The 24,383-nt window shown below is 46.5% G+C and overlaps 2 protein-coding genes across 2 annotated transcripts in view; both read right to left on the minus strand.

Moving 5' to 3' along the window:
• The window catches only part of BBS4 (Bardet-Biedl syndrome 4), a 34,682-nt gene extending 34,353 nt beyond the window's left edge, over positions 1–329 (minus strand). The window contains exon 1 of the mRNA XM_021554277.4: positions 290–329. Within this exon, the coding sequence (XP_021409952.2) occupies positions 290–313 (24 nt within the window). The 5' untranslated portion in view covers positions 314–329. The remainder of the gene's footprint in view (positions 1–289) is intronic.
• Positions 330–1,426: 1,097 nt separating this feature from the next.
• The window catches only part of ARIH1 (ariadne RBR E3 ubiquitin protein ligase 1), a 50,220-nt gene continuing 27,263 nt past the window's right edge, over positions 1,427–24,383 (minus strand). Inside the window, exons 3-14 of the mRNA XM_021554262.4 lie at positions 23,825–23,969; positions 19,799–19,891; positions 19,399–19,454; positions 16,443–16,509; positions 15,641–15,747; positions 14,987–15,029; positions 13,868–13,939; positions 7,299–7,429; positions 7,151–7,208; positions 6,154–6,414; positions 5,610–5,722; positions 1,427–3,030 (exon numbers count right to left, since the gene is read on the minus strand). Coding sequence (XP_021409937.1) covers positions 2,946–3,030; positions 5,610–5,722; positions 6,154–6,414; positions 7,151–7,208; positions 7,299–7,429; positions 13,868–13,939; positions 14,987–15,029; positions 15,641–15,747; positions 16,443–16,509; positions 19,399–19,454; positions 19,799–19,891; positions 23,825–23,969 — 1,231 coding nt within the window. The 3' untranslated portion in view covers positions 1,427–2,945. The remainder of the gene's footprint in view (positions 3,031–5,609; positions 5,723–6,153; positions 6,415–7,150; positions 7,209–7,298; positions 7,430–13,867; positions 13,940–14,986; positions 15,030–15,640; positions 15,748–16,442; positions 16,510–19,398; positions 19,455–19,798; positions 19,892–23,824; positions 23,970–24,383) is intronic.

A 24,383-nucleotide genomic window follows, 5' to 3' on the forward strand; every position in this document is an offset into this window, starting at 1 on the left:
TGGAGCCTTCTCTCCTCCAGGTGAGCACCCCCAACCTCCTCAGCCGCTCCTTCCCCATCTCCATTACTCTTCTCCTGTTCCAGCACGTACCAATCGATAATTAACGATTACCTCAGCAAAGGCTGAATTCCCCTCACGTTTTCCACACCAAGTGTGCTGATTAAAAACTCGCTCCTCAAAAGAACTTCCCGCCACCGCCGCCGCCCCCCGCTTCCCTTCACCTTCCCTCCCGTCCCTCGCCCCTCCGCTCCCTGTCGGCCCCTCAGCCCGGGCGCCTCTCTCCCCTCACCGCGCTGTCCGGCGGCTCGGCCATGGCCGCGGCGGGCGGGGGTTGCCATGGCGGGCGGGGGTTGCCATGGCGCCCGCCGCCACTTCCGGCTCGGCCATGGCCGCGGCGGGCGGGGGTTGCCATGGCGCCCGCCGCCACTTCCGGCTCGGCCATGGCCGCGGCGGGCGGGAGTTGCCATGGCGGGCGGGGGTTGCCATGGCGCCCGCCGCCACTTCCGGCGCGGCCATGGCGCGCGGGGCACGGCGGGAGGGAGGCGGCGGGACTCCGCCCCCCCCTCCGGTTTCGACCCCGTTTAACCTGAAAAACACCCGAAAAAACACAGAAATAATACAATGTCCGGCTTTTCGAAGGTTTTATTGGGCACTCCGCGGTGTAGAGGCTGCCAGACAGGAGGGATAGCCGGGGAAGCTCTGAGCGCTGCCTCCCCGCCCCACAGTAGCAGCAGGGAGGGAGGCTGGGATGGCGGATTTTACTTTCCCTTCTATTCCCACGGTGTCTGTGGGGATGGTGTCCCGCCAGCCACGTAATTCACCTGCGAGCGCAGGAAAGGAGCTGCAGCAGTTTCTCCCACAGAACAGGGCTCGGTCATTGTCCTTGGGTGTCCCACAGGAGCCCCCAGGCCGGGATTCCTTTGGAGAGGAGTGCCCGCATCCTTGGCGTATTCCTTTGGGGGAACACGGAGTGAAAACCCAACGCCTCCGTGCTTCCACCTGCGCCCAGCCCACCGCGCTCCAGCTTCCAGTTTCACCGCACGGCCGGAGAATTCCCAGCGGGAATGGCAGCGATGGATCCGGGCAGGGCCGCTCCCACGCAGCTCTGCGCCATCCCACCCCTCCAGCAGCTCCGGGAACAACGCGGCGAAGCGGCTCCACTCTCTCACGTTTGATTTCCAGGGCAAATAAAGGGAAAAGCAGGGATGCAGGGACAAAACCACGTCCACGTCCGTGGAACGTCGGTAGGAGCAGTGAGGGAGCCAAAGTGACCCCACTGCCAGCTGGAAACAGCATCCCGTGTTACAGCCCTGCCTGGGATCTGCCTTTTTTATCTGATCCCTTCACAACTTCCATCCCCTGGAAGCTGGCAGAGCGGCAGGAGGCTTGGAGGACACTTGCCTGGCGAAAAATACCACAGAAGGAATTCCTATACAGGAGTAAATTTAATAAAACCACCACCAATTGTTTACTTTAACATAGCTCTTGTTACAGAAATCATAAAAATGGACTCAGTAGCTAAACTCATTAGTTCTTTCCCCTTTTAATTGAAAAATACTCCGCTGATTTCAGCTTCTACTGCACTAGATGGTGTGTTAAATAGTTGCCAGGATAGGACGCCCAATGATTGAGCCCAAAACAAACACAAAGACAATTCCATCAGCTTTCCTTTTCAATGTTACGACTCGTTATAATGAAGTGAAAATTAAAACAGCAAGAAAGGGTCCATTTGACAGATGAAAGGTGGAGGGAGAGGAGATCCACAGCCGAAATCTCGCAGGAAATCTTTGGAGAAGTGGTGCAAAACACCCCTCCTTGTCCTGCCTCGGGATCCAAAACAAACCTCTAAACACACACAAACACACACACACACACTCACACGCCTCCTCTGGGATCACAGCACGTGTCCTGCGTGCACCAGTGGGAACAGAGAGCTGGATTTGGGCAGGTAAAGATCCGGGGCCAAAAACAAACCAAGAAAAAGGCAAGGCATCCTGAACCAGAGCTCCAGGAGCTGCGAGGGGCCGCGTCCGTCGCCAGCAATGGATACACACACAGTCCTGGGGGAGGCCCTGGACAGGAAGGAACTGCAGGAAGAGGAGAAACCAAACTGCTCTGGAAAAAGCCTTCCAAAAAGAAAAAAAAAAAATATATATATAGATATATTCACTACACCAGCACACGCTTCCCCCACCCCAGCCCAGGGAAAAAAAAACAAAACCAAACAAAAGAATCAAACTGAAAGAAAATGCACAGCAAATAGACATAATCTTGAAGATTTTTAAAGAATAAATATTTTTTTGTAATTAAACATTATGCAAACACGTGCCACGCTTGCTCTTTGTCCATGCATATGCGCTATATACAACTTTGAAAAATACTGTGTTGTCCTCTTTTTGTTTTAAAAGTCATATACAAAGGTTGGGTTTTTTTTTCCTTGCTGTGTACCCCCCTCCTTCCCTCCCCAAAAATCCTCTTTTACAATGAGCCAATCCACATTCATCCGTGTATTTGGGTAGCAGAGAGGAGGAGGGGGGTGGGAGAGCCACCCCCCCTTACCAAAGTCCATCAAAATGGCTGGTTTGGACATGAAAAGCAGTGTCAAGAAACTGGTTTAAGTTTCATCTGTACTACACACAGGAAAAGAAAGAGAAAAGAAAAAGGAGTCGGCTTGGAGGATGAAGCTACGTTACAAGTTAAAGTTGGAGGGTTTTTTAGTGCGTCTGTCACACTCTTGGCCGCCTAGAATACTGTTGTACAATGGTTTATCTACCTTTTTTTTTATTACAATATAATTTACTTAATTTTTCTGTTAACAAAACAGAATCCCGGTACTACAGACCAGCGGTGTAAGAGGCAGAGCAGCGCCCTGGGTGGGTTTTATTGGAATTGCATGAGCACTCTAGGATGGGAAAGGGTTCAGAGTTCATTGCTGCAGGCCGGGCTCAGTCCTCGATGTACTCCCACAGGTCCTTCTCGTAGCCTTCATGCACGTGCTGCAACAAAACCCTCCGCCGGCTCTCGCAGTATCTGCAGGGGACAGGGACAGCATGGAAAATGCACATCAGGAATCATGGAGCATCCCTGGCACCGAGTTATCCAAACCCACAGCCTGCCTCACTTCTCAAAGAGGTGATCCCCCGAGAAGGGAGTTTGTATTTACAGCCTGTTAACAGTGCTAATTAAGACTTTCATTGCTCCAGTCACTCAGCTCCAGGTCCCTGGCTGGAAAACCAGTGTGCAAATTCAGAGCTTTTCAGGCAAAAGTATCCCCAGAGCCTCTACAGCTGAGAAACCTTCAGGAATAGCTGAAAGAGGAGGAAGCAGCAGCTGTGGTTTAAAAAAGTCCGAGCACAGGTTAGTGGAGACACATGGAATGGAATCGGCTCTCCTCAAATGTGGGCTGGTGCCTGCTCTAAGTCCCATCTGGACAACAAAAAGCCATGTGTTAGCTGGGAAAAACTAGCTGGAGGTGCTCAAGGCCAGGTGGGGTGGGGCCACCTAGTCTAGAGGAAAGTGTCCCTGCCCATGGCAGGAGGTGGAGCAAAGACTGACTTTAAGATCCCTTCCAACCCAAACCAGTCCATGATGAAAACCTCGGGAGCACTGACACAGTTTTAGATGGACATGGAAGCAGTCCAAAAGGTTACTGGTCTGGCTGGAGAGCAGGTTTCACCTCACATCCCAACATATGGCTCTCAGAGGGACACTACACCCATGGAGTATTCCCACCCAAGCTGACTGAAAAATGCTGCACATAAAACTGATCCAAGAGTCCTCCCAGGATCACTGATCCTGAGGAAAAGGGATATCACAGAACACAGCAAAGGATATCAGGGTCATTTTGGGTACGTTAGAAGACAAAAAGCACAGAAACATTGAACAAGTTCAGGTTCCAAGAGCAAACTGTAAGTAAGCATCTGAGAAGCTCTGGCTGCTGGGAACCCAGCTTGCTTGGCAGCAGTCACACATCCCTCAGGAGAAACCTCCCAGTGGGAAGCTATCCCTGACCACAACACACACTAGCACCTGGCAGGAATTCCTCACCTACTGCTCAGGACCTTATCAGAGTGACTGATTTATCCATCAGAGCAGCTGTGGCTCCCATCACTGCTGTCAGCTGGTGCAGGAGAAACCCCTGTACACAAAGTCCCATTGATTTTCAGGAGCATGTGATGGCAAACACGCGGTCTCTGCTTTCCAAACTTCAGTTATTTTTCTGCTGGATGGGTGTGGGGGGCTTAATCCTGTTTTCTAGATATGTCTTTGCAAGCAAAGAGATCCAAACAGCTGAAACTAAACCAGCCTGGAGGGCAGTTCCTGCAGCTTCCCAGAGCTCTTTAAACCCACCTGATGATATCCTGCTCCCAGTCTTGCATCAAAGGACACTGTGCAGGACATAATTAAGACATGACTGAACTGGTTAATCAGGGACCTGCACGGGCTTGACAGATGTATTGTTACTTCCCAGAAACGTGAAGGAAGATTTGGGATACTGTTTCCAAGCAACTCAGAATACATTGGTTGTAATTTCACCCCTACAAAAGCATCCAGGTTCACAGGACTGAAGTAAACAAGCAGCTTCACCTGAAATACCAAATTACTGGTGGCCTTAAAGGGTAAATTACAAAATGTCTTCAAAAAGAAGGTCAGGAAAGTCTTGTCCAGCCCCAGCTGTGCTGCCAAAGTTGGGCAGGATAAGGCACCAAATCTTAACAGCTCCTGCCACGCCGCACAGTCCACTGAGTCCTACAGATCACCCTGCTCTGGATATTTTCTTCCCCCTAAACCAGGCATAACAAATTCAGTGATTTTGGCAAAATGCCTCAGAAATGCAAGCCCTAATCCTGTGAGTCATCCGCATTTTCAGCTTTGTACTTTTCCACTGTGCTGAAATTATTCCCCTGGGACTGAACAAAGCACTGCTCATTCTGTGTCACCTGGACCCCAGTCCCCTGCTCCCCTTCCCAGCTGGGCTGGCTGCTCTCTCCCTCTTCCTCTGGGACAGCTTTCCTACACCCACGTTTTGCACAAATGGACCCAGCAGACAATTAAAAGAGCCAATTGCTCTCTGCTGGCAGCTCATCCCAGGCCAAAGCTGGCAGCTTGGAACAACAAAGTCACTCCTTGTTCTTTGGCCCTCACTCTGCAGATCCCGTTCTGGTGCTGGCCATTCCCACACGCTCCTTCTGTGCAGGAACAGCAGTGTACTGAGAGCCACTGCTTCTGGACACAGGACTTTTTCCATTCCAGGGTTGGATCTTCCAGCTCCTGCTCTGCAGAGCAGATGGAAGGCAGAGCTGGGAGCCTCTCCCCACAGGCTGTCACTTCCCCTGAGAGCTGGTCCCAGCAGGGACACAAAAACACACTGCCAGCATCTGCGTGAGGGCTTCACTGGGAGGATTTGGGGCTGGCTCAGGGCAGCGCTGCTGCTCTCAGATACCCAGGGACTGGCTGATCACAATGGGTGGCACAAAGCCAAGAGCAAACAGCTTCCCAAGGATGTGGCTCTGGAGAAACTGTATCTTGGCAAGTGCTCAGGTCACTACCTGACACAGGGCATGGCAACACTCAGCTGCTTTGAGAGAAAGAAGTGTTCCAACACAAACCTGTACTTATCCTGTACTTTCTGCTTTATGTCTTGCAGCGAATCTTGGGATATATCTCGCTCCAGGTACCCAGAAAGCACCTCTGTAGCATTCTCTAAGTCTGCTTGGTTATTCTGTAAAGACAAAAGAAAAAAAGTGCTTGAGGGGGAGCAAAGTAAAGGGGGAATTTTTATTTCAGCGCAACTGGAATCAGTACCAAAATAAAAAAGTATTAGATATCATGGAATCCCAGACTGATTTTGGGTGGGAAGGGACACTGAAACGCATCCACTGCCATGGGCCACCTTCCACTAGACCAGACTGCTCCAAGCCCCATTCAACAAAGCCTTGAACACTTCCAGGTATGGGGCAGCCACAGCTTTGTGATTCTGTGACTACTCCAGCACACGATCCTACACAGTGCCTAGATAGCCTCTAACTTTTGCACAACAGAATATTAAACCAGACTAAACTGGGTAAAAGTGAGGACTAGAGGCTCCCAAGCATTAAATCTTATTTCCTCAGTTTTGCAATTTGAATTCCTGATAACCCCATTTTCTCCTACCTCAAAGATAATGGACTGATTATTCTTTTTGAGGTAGAAGGCAAAGACGTAAGTGTACATGAGTGTGGCACGACACTGGCAGAGGACGTCGACTGCTTTCTTCAGGAACTGCACCTCGATCCAAGACATGTTGTGCTGCTGCATCTCCTCCATCTTCTGCTTCACCTGAGCATAGAGCTTGTGCTCGAAGCGCAGGCTCTGCATGTGGTTCATGTAGCGGTTGCAGTAGAACAGGTACCTCTGCAGGGCTGCTCGGGATCGCTGTGTTAATTCCCATTAGGGAGAAAGAAAACAAATAGTTAAAACAAAGTAATGGCTGCAAGAGAAGTAAACCCTTCACGAGGTTCTTCCTGATCCAGAGAACAAGCTTCCTTTCCAAAGGAGGCTCCTCTCCCATCGTGTTGGGCAGACGGCTCCACGCGGCCTCGCTAACCCTGGGAAGCGCCCTGGCCACTTCCCAGCACAGCTCTAACATCCTCACTGCCAACCTCTGAAGCAATTACCATCACACTGCTCAAGCCTCATCACTTTTGTATTTCAGCCTCTCGACTCGAGGAACAGCACTCAAATGCTTCCAGTGTCATGACAAAAGATGATGTTTTGTTGGCGGTTTTTTTTTCTAATAAGGAATTCTAATTACTGTGCGTGTGCTAAGAGGGCAATCTCAGGTTGATTATAAAGCAGGGGAAAGGCACGGTGTGCTAAATAGTACAAGAGAACCAAGATGACTCAATACACAGTCATTAATCTTACTTTCTCCACTGACAGACCAGCTGTAAAAAAGTAACACCATGGGCATGGTTCCACTCGTGTGCTATGGATGTACAAAGGTAGCACATAGCAGGCAAAGCCATCCCTATCTTAAAAGTCAAAAGACTTAACTGTCCTTTGGATTTGTGCCCGAATCCGTGAATTCCTTCAGAGCAGATGTGTAGGTTTACAGAAAGCACATCACAGGGCCGATGATCTCCCTCATCACCAAAGGTTATGGACTCACCTCCTGTGCATCCCTTGCTGCCTTTGCATCATCCTCATTGTAGCGATTACAGTTGTACCTGTAACAGGGACACCGATTCCACAGATTTCAGTCCAAATCCGTGCCGCTTGCCTCCTCGCCTTCCAGCAAGGCACGCTCCCGAACTCACCAGGCAGATCCGTGGGGCTCCCAGGGGCCCAGACACACCCAGCAGAACTCCGCCTTGCAGTTCTGGTTCCGACAGACCATGTGGTTGCAGCCCCCGTCCTTCTCGATGGTGACGTGGCATTTTGGGCATTCCTGTCCACAGGACAGAGAGCACCGTTAGCAGGGCAAGCATGGAACCCCAACAGCCTGGAGAACTTGGAAAGGTTCCCATGGCAGTCAGACAGAGCACGTCAAGTGAAATACATGATTTAATTCTTCCCTTTGGACATCAAGATCCTCTTCAGTCAGGCCATAAAATACTTCCAAACCCGGAGCAGTTAGATAGAAAAAACTTAAGGAATAACACATTTTATCTATGCTGCTCTCACAGAGGGACACTGAGCGAGTCACTTCATGACCTTCCCCAAAATCCCAGCAGAGGGGTGGTCTCTAAGAGCCTGGGAAGCATGTGGTTTTCCTCACCACCAAGTGTCTGTTCCACTCTGGGACTGAGACCAAGCCGGAATCACGCTGTTACCAATCCGAGACACCTGCAGCTGAAACACGCCATCCAGAAAGGATCTGAAAACATGCAGCAAGACTCTAGCATGCTCCAAAGAAGCTGCTGTCAGCTAAAGAGACACTTCTCTTCCTGAGGTGTTTCCATGTTTCCCATCAGGTCCCTTTTTTCCCTTCATGTGACACTTCACTGAAGACTTTTCCATAAAAGCTCACATGGGGTTTCCCTTCCAGGAGTAAGGCTTTTGACAAATGTGAGTATCTCAAAGGGTAGGCTCTGCAGAGGGAAATATCTGGGGAATATAACACCAATATCATGGTCTCCATGAGCTTAGAAATTAACAAATCAACAAAGCAGCAAATACAAAGAAAAAAACTGCATAAATAAAACCAAAACCATTTTAGACTGAATCAGCTCCTCAATCCAGCTCATCCTACAAACACATCAGCCTTCATGAGTTACTGCATGAGCCAGTTTTTATACGTAATGCAATAATAAACATATCCAAACCAGTGATACACACACCTGTAAAATCAGCTGCAGCTTTTGGGTGAAGCATGTGAAATCCCCTCCCCAGTCTGGAGCATGTCTTTGCTAACCACAGCAAACAGTTCCTACCATGGCATTCAGATAAACTCTCAGTAAAGGAAGAAACCAACATGCACAATCACTCCAGAACTGCATTACACAATCCAACAGGTTCTTGTACACCCACTCTGAGTGCTCCAACTATTACTGCATTTTATACAAGTTTGCCAGTTTGTATTGTCACCATCAGGAGAATTTGCACATCAAACCAATGGGATCAAGCAGCAACCAAGCACTAAAGAGGGATTTTCCAGACCTGCCTCTTTCCCAGTCATCTGTGTTTATCCTTCAGACTCAGTAACTGTACTACAGAATAAATGAAGCACAGTAGCTCCTGTGCTGGTCCCCTCAAGGGCACAACACCAAGATGTTCCCTAGAACTGTCCACAGGATGGATACTCAGCCAGGGAAGCTTGTTCCCAGTTAGCCAGTGCAGTTCTGTGATCTTCAAAGTCAAAAATGGTCCCTCCTTCGAGCAGAGCACTCAGTGCAGCATCTATTTCCCTTTTCCAAGCACCACTCCTCCCTCTTCCAATCCTGCACCAACAAGTCAAGACTCAAATTTAGGTTTATGCCAGCAATGTCCTGCTTGGTCAGATCCCTGCTCGGTCTGCTCATCAGCCAGGGTGTCTCTCAGCACAGACAGTGGCCCTGTCCCACCACGATGATGCTGGGGCACACAGCCAGAGGAGGTTGTGGAGCTGTGCATTCTTGCAGACACATCCATCTCCTCCCATCAAGTGCCCACATCACTCGTGGGAGGTGCAGCTGATCCACACAGCAGCCGTGATCCTCCTGCTGAGCAAAATCCTACAGCTGTGAGAGGGACAACAGGTCCCAGGCGACCAGCCAAGCTGGAGAGGTGCCACAAGCACACATCCACAGCATAGGGATGTGGGGCCATCTCACCCCCAGCAAGGCTCTATCAGGAGCACGGAAATTTGGCCCTCCTGTCTTTCAGGTGGGACCAAGTTCAATTGGGACCAAGCTTTCCAGTGTGTCCACAGTGCTCAGGGCTTTGAGCTCTGGAATGCAAACAAGGACAAAAAGACCCTTCCAGTGCCTCTAAGGGCTCCAGGAGAGCCTGGAGAAGGACTTTGGACATGAGGGAATGGTTTCCTACTGCCAGATGCCAGGGTTAGATGGGATATTGGAGGAAATTGTTCCCTGGGAGGGTGGGCAGGCCCTGGCACAGGTTGCCCACAGAAGCTGTGGCTGCCCCTGCATCCCTGGCAGTGCCCAAGGCCAGGCTGGATGGGGCTTGGAGCAGCCTGGCACAGGGGTCCCTGCCCATGGCGAGGGTGGAACTTGATTTAAGGTCCTTCCAACCCAAACCATTCCATGGTACTACAATCTCATTACAGCCCTTTTCTCACAGGGAATGCCATCCTTTCCACACCTTTATGCTCCTGTCTAGCAAAGCACAAGGAAGAGGTGATGCACTATCTGTGAAAATCCCTAAAGCTGTGTAAAACTGTAACATTAAATATTTTTAAAAATTAAAGCCGTGAAAAGCACATACTAAAGAAATGCTGGACACCAGTAGAAAGTAGTAACTAATCAAGTCACCAACAGAACAAGAGGGAGAGATTTATAGATACATGAGGATAGGGAAGGAAGATCTCCCTGAGAATTACAGCTATGCAACAACCCAACAGGCAGCAAATCAAGTTACTAAACCTGCAGATTATTGTGCACATTATCAGTCACAGCACAACACAGAAGTGACCTCATTAACATTGTTCCACTCCAAACAATTCCGTACTGGGCTTGTAAACAAAAGCCTGGGCAAACCTGGCAAAGACAACAATCCTGATTTTATTGTAAAAGTCCATGCATACATAAAGCACCATAAACCTCAGCTGCTCTTTTATGAAGAGGAAGCTAAATAGAAACATTCTTCTTATTTCAGGGCAAGTGAAAGAGATTAGTCCTTTCCAGAACTCCCAGAGGGACTGATGGACATCAGCCTCCCACAACCACATTCACAGCAACACCTTCACCCCTAGCCCATCCTATAACAAGAAACATCAAAACCACAGGGATTTCTTAATGAAGTTCAACAAAACCCAAAAGCTTAATTATGGCTAGCACAAAACAGTACACTGTTCTAACACCTAGAGTCACAAAGCAAAACTTTTCAAAACAGATTTTAAACACCAGTTCATCTGAGAAAGGGAGATGGCACTTGGGCACCTTTAGAAAAACACAGCTCATGGCTCTGGCATGGTGGGAAATGAAGGAACAGTTTGGTGCTGGTGCCCAGGAGGATTCCCTATCCTGCCAGAATTTCCACGCATTAGAACAAATGCAGGATCTCCAGAAATTACAGAGAGCACGTTAAGCCATTAAAAAGTGACCTGAAAAGGGAGAGAAGTGGGCTCATGCCATTTTATCTCGTGCACAGGAGAAAAACAGCCAATGGTTCTTTTGGAGAAGAAAATGTGACTGGTTTATCCATCAGCCCTTCCTGCTCTGTCTGATCTGCAAGGGAAGGATGGGGATGTGCCAAAACCCAAAGAAGCAAGGCTGGGGCTTTTTTAGTACCAGATGAACAACTTCCATTAACACCAATTTAAGCTCCACAATAAAAAGCAGTGCCTTGTGTGAAGGCCAGCACTGTCACCGCCTTTCTTCTTTTCCCTTTGTTATTCCAAGAGGCAGAGATTAAAATCACACTCAGGTTCCAAAGAGGTTTCCCCTCCTCCTTTTAGACCAATTTCAGATAGTCTTGATATACCTCAAGAGCCCAAAATAAATGCACAAATACAAGTTTTCTCTATTTTTCACTCCTTTGGATGTCCACTTGACAAAAGTAATGGATCTCTGTGGTTCCTTTATTCCCAAATACCCAAAACTTGCAGAGTTTAACTCAAGAGAGGAAGAATCAAGTTTGTCAAACAAACTGAAAAATGAAGAAATGCGCAAATCCTTGGACTATTAAGCCCAGTTCCTCAAGAAGACTGAGAATTATAGTCTTGATAAAGAACTTGTATTGCCTTATCTCGACTTTATATTAATCTAGTTAAGCAGAACTCATGTGAAAGTAGCTTATTTTAAGAAAAAAAGCAATCTACTCTGGCACATTCTGCTGCAAGGGCTGTATCTTTTGTAGAAGGAATTTAGGTCTCCTAAGTGCAAGTAAATGAATGCAAAAGAATAAAAAAATCATATCAGAAACCACAGAACTCACTACTCGAATCTCCTCGTTTTCCATTCAGACCACTCTACATAATTCATCAAAAAATGCATCACATCATTTCAGTTTGGGAACAGAACCCAATTCAGCTGGGTTTCACTCTTCTGTTCTCTCACACAATTGCCTAATCTTCCTTTCCAACTCCATCTCTCAGGACAAGCCGGAACAAATGTATCTCACATTCTCCCGTTGCAAAGGATTATCCAGATTTCAAGCCCGCATTCCAGAGGATTGGTATTTCGCTTTTACACCTTCATCTTGGTATGACAGGAAGTCTCCTTCCCTGAGAGGAGCCCACATGGGACAGGGCTCACGCCTGGATGGCTCCAGAAAGCGCTTCCCAAAAGCCAGAAACAGCAACGGAGCGCGTAGTCACAACTGAATTCCTTGGAGAGCTGTTCCCACTGATAATGGGGATTTTTGCATCTGATGGTACCTGATTCCTTTCTAGGTTCTTCAAAATGAAGTTCAACACAGAATTTAGGCTGTGAAGCCAACACTGCAGGCACAAGTTGTGCCTTACCAAACACGTCTGCACTGCTTTCCTGCTAGGAACGGTACAGAGAGAAAGGAGGGATGGATACACGCTCCAACTGCAGAGTTCCCATCCCAGTCTGTCCCTACAGCCCCACACCCAGACAGCACTTGGGTTTCTCCATGCCTCTGGTCAGGGATCAGCAGGGAACTGAGGCAGGAGTTGGATGCAGCCCCACAATCCCAGGCTGACCTGGCTCTCCAGAGGCTGCGAAGCTCCCAGGACACACATCCCAGAGGCCAAAGCTGGAGATGCCCACCTTCCCCAAGGCAGAGATCAGCATGAGAATGGTACTCTTCCTGCCAACTTTCCCCTCAACTGAATCTAGCATCAGCTCAGAGGGAAGAATGCCATATTGTCCTTCAGCTAATTCAATGGGTATGGATGCTGTAAGACTCCAGGACTGTTGGCTTGCTCAAATATCTGGAATAATTATCCTAGTGGCAATTTTTTCTCCCTGCTGCAGCCTGGGCTCCTAAATATTCCCATGTAGGAATGTCTGGGACAGTATGAGGAAGTAGCTTAGACAGTGATGTCCAAGGACAGCTCTGCTGCTCACACCAGGCTAGAGGTACCAATGAAGAAGCAGAGCTGGTGCCAGATGCCACCCACCAGATGGGTGCTCCCACCCCCAAAAATCTTCTTATTCCCAAGGCAGGGACAGGAAGAAGATGGCAAACCCCAAGATCAGCCTCCTGAGGACTTTAACAGGCAAAGCAGGGCTGTTGCTGTTCCAGTGTCCCAAATATGTGAGACCCAAGGCTAGCAGTGCTTACACTCTGCCTTTTCCAACCTATTTGCTGCTCTTCCTCACGTTTAATAGGAGCAGTCCCTGAAGACCCAGCAAACTCCAGACAAAACTGGGTGAGTTCCCGAGCCACTCTGGAACACACTGAGACAAAGCCGAACTCCCCTTGGTGACTCCATCAGCTCCAAGAAGGGCCCACTCCAGCCTGATCTGAGCTGCACAGCAGGGGCTTCTCTGCCACCATAACACAACATTCCAGCTTGATGAAAACCAGGCAGGCTGCTGCAAACAATGCCATTAACCACTTACACAAAAAAGCTAAGAAAACAAAGCAGCCATTTCCTCACTCCCTCCCCACCTTCCTCCTTCAGCTGGGAGCTCCAGGCCTCCTCCTCACCCCTATGGGATCTGCTGCTTTCGTGTCCTTGCCACCACGACTATCTTGGTTTTAATTTGTCCCAAAATGATCAAATGCTAAAGTTTCAGGCAAAGTTGGGCTAAATAGATGGAAGACCTTTACATAATGAAATCGCAGACAGCTGTTCTGCCAGTCTCCACCTGGAATGCTGCCCAGCAGAAATGAAGGCTCCTCCGGAGGCCAGTCACAGGGAATTGAAGGCAGATGTAAATGATCCCAGCCAAACAGAGCCACGGGTGGTGGTAACATGTTCCACACATGGAATGAGCCATGGATTTGCTTAGGGAAGCCACCAGTGCCAGACAGGAACCCAAAGACTTACATCTTGAGCTTCCTTTGGGTCTCCAATTAACTGTTTCTTCCAAGCGCTTTCCTTCACTGAACTTGAAGAAACTCACCTGATTCCAGGCATTAACACCTGTTCACTCTTCAAACAAGAGCACTTCGGTGTACTGTGGATTTTAAGACTTGCTCTTAACATGGAACAGAAAAAGCAATCCTAGTGCAAGGAATTAGATTCATGTCCTTTTCACCTGACAAATCTGTATAAAATCTCTATATAAAATATGAGAAAACCTCTCACCTTTGTGTTGGCTGCAATCCAATTGGAGGTTTCACTGTCATCATCACACTTCTTAATCCATTTCTTTAACCACTGTCAGAAAAGAGATGGAAGAAGAGTGTTAAATCTAGCTGGAGGAACTGTAAATGTTCCCAAGACACCTGCTCACATTAAGGAAAGGTACACCCATCCACATGGGAACAGGAGAGAGCTGGTGCTGGAAAACTGTGCAAACAGCCACTAATTTAGTGGCAGACGATTCCTGCAGCTCCATCTTGATCCAGCAAGCACCAACACCCAGCACAAACATTCTTGCAACGAGTTTGCAGCTCTTAATCAACACAAGCTTCATGCTGGACTCTTAAATAATAAGGACATTTGGCTAATTGTGGCCTTCCAGTACCTGAAAGGAGGCTACAAGATGGAGAGAGACTGCTTACAAGGGCCTGGAGGGACAGGACACAAGAAATGGCTTCCCACTGCAAGAGGGCAGGGATAGATGGGATACTGGGAAGGGACTGATCCCTGTGAGGGTGGGGAGGTCCTGGTACAGGTTGCCCAGAGAAGCTGTGCCTGCACCATCCCTGGAAGCATGGGATTTGGAGCAATCTGGGCTAGTGGAAACTATCCCAGCCCATGGCAGGCTATGGGACTAGATAATCTTTAAAGTCCCTTCCAACCCAAACCAGAAAAACCAACTTAGTTCCTCCAGCACAACAGATAACGCCTAACAAAGTGTCAAACACCTAGAGGAACAACTTGTACAGGAATGCTCCTTGTCCAAAAAGCACCTTCACTCCTCTGCAGGGGGTCACAGGTCTAACAACCTCCTCTTCCAGACTATCCCACCTGGATGAGGCACTGTTCCCTCACAAGGTCCAACTGTGAGCCAGCAGTAAAGGCATCCAATAGGATTTCACTGCTGGTTCTCACCCTGTGATTTAAACAGGTGAGCTACTCTGCTCCCTGGTGGACACAACAACTGGGCTCAATGATCCCTGGGAGTCCCTTCCAGCTCAGGATCATCTACGATACTATGTACAGCCACAAAAACTTGGGCCTGGTTGCTAAGTCTTTAACATAAATTTATTTTAAACTTTTTCAAAACACAGATTTAGACAAGAACCTTGATGTGCTCACCTTGCATTTAACAGGATCATGCCAGTTTTCACCACAGTTAAAGCTGTAAGGGAAATAAAGGGAAAATAAGAAAACAGGGCAAATGATTGTACTTGTAATTAAACAATGTAAGTTTTCTTCTGGGTTGTTCAAAGTCAGTCCTAAGGAAACTCAACACACCCCCCGCTTCAACCCTGAAATCCCTCAAGGGCCACTTCAAAACAGTGACAGAACAAGGGGAAATGGGTTCCCACTGCCAGAGGACAGAGTTAGATGGGATTATTAGGGAGAAATTCTTTACTGTGAGAGTTGAGTGAGACACTGAAACTGGTTTCTAGAGAAGTCACCCCATTCCTGGAAGTGTCCAAGGCCAGGCTGGATGGGGCTTGGAGCAGCCTGGGAGAGTGGAAGGTGTCCCCGCCCGTGGAAGGAGGGTGGAACAAGATGATCTGTAAGGCCCCTTCCAAAGCAAACCATTCCATGACTCTATTATTCTGCGAAACTAAAAGGTTCATTCCTATTCTAGACAGTTGCCCATGGCAGGGGATGGAACTGGATCATCTTTAAGGTCCCTCCCAAGCCAAGGCAGCCTGGGACTCCATGAACACACACTGACACACTTCCAGGGCAGTGAGGACAAAGCAGTATCAGCATCTTTTCCTCGCTGGCTCTTACCAGAACTGACGCCCACATTTGCAGCGCACGGGTTTAGCATCCGGGTATTGGACTTTAACGACGTGGTGGCAGTCGGGGGCAGGACACCACTTTAACAGTCGATTACACTGTGAACAAAGCACACATCCCACATCACAGAGGAAGGGTGTGCTCAAGGACAGCTCCTGCCCTGCATCCCTTTGTTGTGGCTGCAAACAGCTAAGAAATAAAAACCAAACCCACTGCACCCATCACTTCTGGCAAGAAATGAAAGCTTGATCCTGTAACAACTTCCTCCCCAGGCTCTACAGGACAGCTGAACCCACACAACTGGGAACTGGGACAGTGCAAACATCTTGCAAAGCACCTTTCTCCAATTTTATTTTGAGGCTATTAAAAGTATTTGAATTTTGCTAAAGCACTTTTGTAGTTTTACTTCAACTGGCAAAATGTTTAAGGCATGTTCTTGTTTACAGCATTTCCTGGCTTTCAGTGTGAAGTATCTCAGGTAACATTCAAGAGTAATAAATATTATATAACTATTATGTAACTATTACAACTACGTAATTCTGCTTCTCAGAACTCAAATATTAAGCAATAGCTGTTACATTCTCTTTTACGTCTTTTGTCCTAAAGTTTTTTTAGTGTTTTCCTACAATTGTCCCTGTAATGCAAAGGACCATAAACCAACCCCTGCATTCACACTTGTTTAGAGACTATGCAAAAAACTTGCTCTGAGTTATAAACAAGCCTCCAGCCTCTGCCTGGGTACATGTGTGAGACAAAACCTACAAGCCATTAAAAAATTCGAATAAAAACTCACCTCTACAAAACTATTGGTTATTAAATGCTGGTACTTTAATTTAACCTTGGAATCTGTGATCAGACGCCTGTGGGAAGGGAAGAAACAGAAAAATTGTAGCAGAAATCTTGTTTTTTCCATATACTGCCAGTAAGTTAAGACAAACAGGTTTGATTCATCCTTCTACACTTGCAGGTACTTTTTGTACTTACCTGTTCTCTATTTATTTGTTAGATCATTTATTATTATGAAAACTACATTCATTCTATTCAATGAATAAATATATATATAAATATATTAGTTTCAGAAACAGAAAGCTCACATATTTCAAAAGAACTGAACCTCTTGGTGTGAGGATTTTTATTTAAAAATACTTAAGAGCCTAAGAAACAAAGCAAGTAATTTAATCAGTTCACTTACACAGAACAGGCACATTTTGTGGCAAATCCCTTTAAAAAGCTCCAGAACAACCCTTGTGTGGCTAATAACTTTGGGAAGCCTCATGTTAGCTCGGTTTCAGTGGAATGCTACAGCTTCAGCTTAAAAATTAATGGTGTTTTAATCTATTTGCCATAAAAACAAAGTTGATTTGAATTCAACATCACTAGGGATGTACACAACACGGACTTTAAATTAATTCCAGTCTGTTTGGAACTGGGAGAGCAGAGGGAAACTAACTGATGGGAGCCCTTAACAAGCATGGTGACCACTTTTCTCCTGGGCACACCATTCCAGCTGGCATTTGCAGACTGCCCAGTCTAAATGCATCCAAAATAACTTAATCATGGATTGCTGAGCACTTCTAAAAACGTCTTTTAGCTATGACTGAAGTGTCTTCCCAATATATCTAAATATAAAGCTGCACTGACACACCCTTTGTGGCATTCCTGCTTTAACTCCTGCTGTGGAATACAGCTTTATACAGGCCACACCATGGGTAAATATTGGAATTAATGGATTTTCTTTTCCAGCTGCAGCCAAAACTAAGGGTACTCCTGCATGTTATCCTTACAACACTCCCTGAGGAGCAGTGTGTGCCCATGGGATGTGCACAAATCCCAGCCCTGGGCAGCTGGGGAGCTCCTCTCCCAAGCACATGCTGGTTATTACATAAATCACAGCACGTGGCAGCTCAATTCCCAGGGCTAAAATAAAACAAATCAGCTGACAAAGCATCTCCTGCAATTCTGGAGTCAAACTTACTGAAGAATGAGAAAGTAATCTGAATTTAGTATTAATTATAAGTATCTTTTTTTTTTACTCCATACATGGGTTTCAAGGCATACTAAATATCACCTTGAAAATGTACTGTATTATAACAATATATCAGGCACTGGAATTTAAATTAATACTCATGCCATGACTAACCAGAGCACATAATCCACTGGTTTTTTGCTTATCAACATGCTTTGATTGCCCCAATCAACATCACCAGGTCAAGATCTTCAACAATTTTGATTTGAATGTTACTGTCTTTTGGCAAATCTTAAATGAAACAAGACAAATTAAGAGGTGAAACCCATGCCCACACCCCATAAATCATATTAATTTGGTGCTCATATCCCTTGGAAACTGAGAGCTAGAGATTTTGTAAACAGGAAAGGACCTAAAAAGTAATAATTAAAAGCACAGAAGTGGGTGCAGTTCCAGTTGAGATAATTTACATTTTTTGCCATATATATTGATATATCCTAAGATTGCCACAGTTGTCTACACTGACTTTTAAAGGAAAGAGTTTTCTCAAAAAATGCACCTTCCTCCCCACAGAAATCCAAGTTAAGATCAGGAAAAGGTGGGGTTTTACCACTAGAAACAGTTTCTAGTTTTACTCAGACAAATGGGAATTGTTTGCTTTAGCACCCAGCTAGGGGAATCCCACAGGACTGCCCTCCTTTTCTTCCATCCTTTCCTTGCTGCTGCTCCCACTGCCACCTCCAATGCTTCCAGCTACTCAATTTCACATGCACTGTTTGAACAGCTCATTCCAACTGTTGCAATCAAGAAAACACTCAAAAAAGTCCTGCTGAGAGTGTTTGACTCCACAAATTGAAGTTCAACCTCTGGTAAACAAAAATCTCAATCAAGTTACTCAAGATATGCCAACTTCAGCTCAGTCTCCACCCACTGTGCTCTACAAACCACCCCTCAACAGGGCAGGAAAGCATTTCAGCTACTTCCACTTCCATCCAGCCTACACTCCATGAGTAACCAAGAGCCAAAATTGGGAAAATCACTACTCTGAAAGCAACTGATAATAAAAAACACAGAATTAATATCAATGAGTGAGTCAGGCTTCAGAAAGGAAATACTAAGGTAACAGATTAAGCTTCTATTGAGATGTTTTAGCAAGAAGAATTAAAATGAACTTGAACAAAGTTCAACATTATGAAGGATATTGCTCATGCAACAACCTCCCCCAGTATAAAAGAGAAGGAAGCTCATGGAATTCAATGCTTCACCATGAACTAACAGTCATTCTACAGCTGGACAACTTAGTAATTCCAAGGACACAGGATGACACATCACCTTAATCAAATCATGTGTTTGAGGGTCAACAGCCTCCTATCAGAGGGCAAAAAACACATCCTGCATCAGCCCTTAGGACTCCTGTCCTCTGACTCACCTATTAACTACAGCTATAGGGCTTGGAGAACCAGTGGGTTGACTTGGGCAGAAGTCCTAAATTCCTACATAAATCAAAGGAAACAAAATGCACAAAGCAGTAAAACAGGGTTTGGAAACCCTGGTGTCACACTGACCAAACTGGTCAGGGAGTCCTTACTCCCAGTGCTGTCACCTGGGGTTTTCACACCGAAACAGGAAGTTAAGAGACAGTCTGGTATCAAAACAGACAGTGCAAGACAGACTCCTCTGCTGCCTGCAAGCTTCTGTCCAGTTTGTTAGAAGCATTTGAATAGATCTGAATAGAACGTGAGTAACACAATGGAAAGAGAGAGCAAAGCCAAGCATTACTTACATAACTGTATTGTCGTCCACTAAGATATCACAGCCATGGGCAGGGCATGAAATGGTCTGAAAAACACAAAAAGGTCATAGGAGGGACAGTGGTTATCCTGATTTTGCATCACAAGGAATTCCAAGGCAACAGACTTCACTACAATCCACAGCCATAGGAGTGTCGTGCCTCTCCCAGGTGTGCCACTGGTTCCTCCTTCCCTAGCCCAAATACCTGCACCAACTCCACTGAATTCCCTCCAGATTCATCTTAGCAGAGCCTGCAGCCCCCAAACCTTTGGCATTTGGGTTTTCTCTGTTGTTCTTTTGGGTTTTTTTAAACTTTAGCAGAGAAACTCTCCCCTGCCTCTCCAATACACAGAATTTCTAAAAATAAGCCATGAGGTTAGTTGAGATTTTACCTGTCCCATGCCTTCCTCCATTATTTTGGTAGTTAAATATTCACTCCAGCACTGCATGCAGAATTTGTGTCCACACTCTAGACCAGTGAAGTACTGCAAGACAAAGAACACAAGACATGGCCTCATTTTATCACATGGATTGACTCCATAATTTCACCCTTCTTGGTGCTGTGCAGTTCATCCATCCCCATCCCTCATTTCCCACACCAAACCTGAGACGCTGCTATTCACTTTGCATCATCACCCCTACAGAACACTGCCAAGGCAGCCTTAGTCACTCTTTCAAAGCCAGACTTTAATCCCCAGCCCCAGCAGCAAGGAAAGGTGTGGCTCATGTTTCCATCCTGGCCATTTAAATTTATCCTTGTTTTAGGAGTGTATATGGAGCACAGCACGGCTCTCTCCCATTCTGCTTTGGAAACCAGGCAAATAAATGCAACATCAAGCAGGTCACAGTGATAAGGATACAAAATCTTCATTCCTCCTATTTTTTCCCCTTGTCACATGTGGACCCAAAAGTCCCAGACCTCCCCAGGGAAGTTGCCTCTGAAACCCAGATGCTCATCAGGTGAGGACACTCAAGATCCTAATTGGCAGGTGTAAATTGCTAAATAAAATTCAATAATTATCTGCTGTCACAGACAGCAACAGGGACAACTCCATCCCTGTCTGCATCATCTGCACAGAGCTGCCAAAATATCATCTGGGACTGAGTGGTTACACAAGGGGTGGAGAAGCAAAGAGTGGAATTAAAGTACTTTTCTCTGGTCAGCTGAAAGTTATTTTATACTCGGAGTCAGCACTGAGGAAAATTGTATTTAAAACACTTCATTTGTACCACTATTGAGGTAATATTTGCTGGCTCAGCGTTTCAAACCAACTTCTCAACTAGTGAGATAAAACCAGAATTCTACCCTCACACACCATCAAACTATGAAAACTCCACAGAGGAAAGAGCTTGTAATCCTCTGTGGAACAGCCCAAAACAGAAGCAGGATAATGGTGGTAACTGAGGCAAATGTTCTTCCCCAAACCACCTTCTCAGACACCACAGATATATTCTGTCCATCCCACAGAGGTGCAGCAGCTGTGCTGTGCCACCTCTGGATGCTCTGGCCCTGCCCAGGGAAGGTGCCTGTCAGCAGCCCTTTCCCAGGGCTGGCAGGCTGTGATTACACTGCTCTGACACTCCTGCCACCAGCACAGGCTGCAGCCTGTGAGCACCAACACAGCTGAGTCTGACCTGAGCACCTGACTTGGTTCCAGGTAAAAATAGAAACATCCACCCCAAAAAAACAACAAAGAAAGCAGAGAGGAGGCTGACACCTATGTGGTGCCAGGTACACCAGCTGCAAGATTGCAAAAAGACACCTTCCAATTTCTGATCCCTTACTGAGCCAGCTAACAAGATATCTGATGTTCCACAGATGCTGCTGTGGCCAAGTGACATCTCCTGGAGATGCAGAGTTACAGTAAAAACACTTCAACATCTGCAACTTTTGGGATGCCACAGCATGAAACCATCCCAAAAACTGCACTGGCTCTTCTGTGAATTTTGGCTTCTCCTCATGTGATGGGAAGCAAGCACAGATAAGGGAATCATCTCTTACTGAACCCAACACTCCTGCAGCAGGCAAACACGAGGAACCAGCACAGAGCACATCTTGATGTAAGACCTGTTTTGGTTATTTCAGGCAGGGAAATGCTTTGCTAAATGCCCACAGAAAAGCAGCCACCACCACACTTCCTCCCAGGCTGCAAGGAATGCAGAGAATCTCTCAGCTCTTTTCTTTACTTTGAGGGAGTTTCCAATTATTTGTGGCTCAGCTGACAGCTGATGTCAAGGGAGCAAGTAAAAAGGCCAACACAAAACCACCAAGGATGGGGGGAGCAGTAACTCCTTAGGCAGCTCATTAGCCCAGGGGACAGCTCTGGTGTCACCACATCTCTGCTCCACATCTACAGTCTGGACAAAGCAGGATGTTCCCAAAAACACCCCCAACCCACTCTCCTGAGGGTGAGGGGCCAGAGAGGAGGAAGGCAAAGCCAAGACCCTCCCAATTCCTGTCTCACCCAAAAAAACTGCTAGGACCTGACAGTGCTTGTCAGGGACACAGAGTAGGTGAAACATCTCGCTTGAGTCCTCACACTTGCAGGGTGAGAGCTTCAAATGCTTTGTTTGCCAGGTGCTTCCCAAAACCTCACACCACAGTTCTTTGGAGGTGACTGAAGAGCTACAGAGACTTTATAGATTGGAGAGAGGAAATTTCAAGACTAACATTCTCCTGCAACAACTGTACACCACAAAACTTCTTAACATCTCCAAACTCCCAGCTTTCCACAGGCTGGAAGGGGCTCTTGGTGCAAACCTCCCCACCCTCCCCCCAGCTTTCATGTGGAAAAACAATTAGCTGATTATTTCAAGAGAATTTTCAATACTGATATTTTAGGTTGGGCATTGAACATAAAAATAATCCTAGAATTTATAATTCACATTGACTAAAACAGTTTCAAAACGGATTTCAGTGACCTTAGACAGAGACACTACAGCATTTTACAGAAGAAATAATAAATATTAGTTTTCCTATAGGCTCCAGCTTTTCTGTAGGGCAAAGAAAGAGAGTCCCTTCTAATGTCTTTTAACACTAGCAAAACAGAGAGCCCTGCTCACCTGCAACATCTCTCTGCTCCAGCTAAAATTCTGCTCTTTTAACAACTGGGCCACTGCTATTTGAGCTACAAAATCAAGAAGTGTTAGTGTGTTTTGTGCTGTTCTTTCCAGTGTCAAAACTCTAGACAATGCTGGGCTGTGATTTCAGAGGCTGTCCTGTGCAGGGCCAGGAGTGGGACCCGATGGGGGGCCTGTTCCATGACTCTGTGATTCTGCTTCCCAGGTAGCACAGTGTTCCCAGCCAGAGGACAGGCCTGTCACTTGTGAGTTGTACCCTCACCCAGCACAACAACTATGTTAAAATGGAGAGAACAATACATTAGAATATATTGTCTTTCTTTTTCAAAGCACCTCATCTTACAGAGTAGGAATTTGCCTTTCCAGCTACTCTTCACAAGAAGGAAGTCGGGGCACACAAGAGGAGACACATGAAGCCTTGTGGTTCCTGGCTTGAGAGCAACAGGGACCTTAATGCTGACACTGGGAGGCCTGAAGCTGGGCTCAGCTCTGTCCACTCCAGGGAAGAAGATCCAGAGCAAGGGAGAGGCCACAACCACGGAACCTCACCCTAGGCTACTCCTGAACCCCAAAGCTCATCATGGTTCCTTGCTGAAAACACACCCAGAGCAAGAGGAAAGCCTTGTGTCAGAGCAGCTTTGCCTGGAAAGGCCCAGCACATGTTTTAGGATGTTCTGGAGGGGCAGCTCCACCACAAAGAGCAAGTTTCAATAAAAGAAGAATTCGTTACTATCAGCACTTTGCCTTTTCATGAACTCTCCTATTTGAGCGTTTCCACTAACCTCTCTTTTCTCCCAGGTCTCCTAACAGTATTCCCTGCCCCTGGAAGCCCCAGCAGAGCCTAGACCTCTCAGCAGTGTATGGGAATGCTTCAGTTTGGTCAACAGTGACAAAAAAAGCAGCACTATCACCCAGGGCATTGATGCAGAGCCCCAGCAAGCACTGGGTAACACACTCTCATGTCTGACCAAGAGGACATTGTCCAATATAATAAAGATCCAAAGACATCCACATTTTACTTCCACTACTTTTTTCTAGACTTCCTAGTTTGACTATTTTGCTTTTAAAAGGTATTTCCTACCTTGTCTTTCTATTTAAGTAAATCCCTTTGCCCCTCATGCTTTTCACAGATTTTGAATTTCACGTATCCTTTATCTGTAACTCTCACTTGGTATCAGACCTTTGCAAACATCACCTGCCTGCTTTTTCCTGAACTTTACCACACCACTGCCCAGGCCCCCGCACCCTCAGAGGTGCTGTGCAGGAAAATGTGAAGTTTCAGGTTGGAAATTTGGGGAGTTGCTGCTCAGGTAGCACAGAGGCCACTGGGTACTCACCGAGTTTGGGTAGTTCAGATAGCAGATCTGACAGGACATGTCCTGGGCTGATGATCTGGTGTTCATCTGGCGCGTTCGTGACTTTTTACTTGGATTAATTACGTGACACTCTGCAAAGAGCTTCTCCAAATTGCCATCAAAGTACCTGCACAACACAGGACAGAATCAAAATTTAACTACCTTCTAAATAATTTTTCCATTCTATGTAGCAGTTAAGTGTACAAAGATGCTTTTTGTATTTCAAAACTCATACACCCACTACTTCCAACAAACTCTTCTCTAACACAACACAGATGTGGATATTAGACAACTGCATAATTTCAGAGACTCTCACTTGAATTATACACTCCTGAAATTCAGGCACCTTCAATTCTTCAGATGCATTTCAAGTAATTTGTGACTCTCCCAATTGCTTTGCATTAGAATTCCAGGACAGGAAACTAGAGCAAGACCACCTGAGTTCACAGTTCAGGCATTGAAACACCTTCCTAAAGCACAGGTTTGATGCCTTCAAGCTCAATTATTTTCAACTGAAGCCTTCCATTTTTCCTAATATTCT

Source organism: Lonchura striata, chromosome 10 (genome assembly GCF_050655825.1).
Source record: "Lonchura striata isolate lonStrDom1 chromosome 10, ASM5065582v1, whole genome shotgun sequence".
In the NCBI taxonomy this organism is placed as follows: domain Eukaryota; kingdom Metazoa; phylum Chordata; class Aves; order Passeriformes; family Estrildidae; genus Lonchura; species Lonchura striata.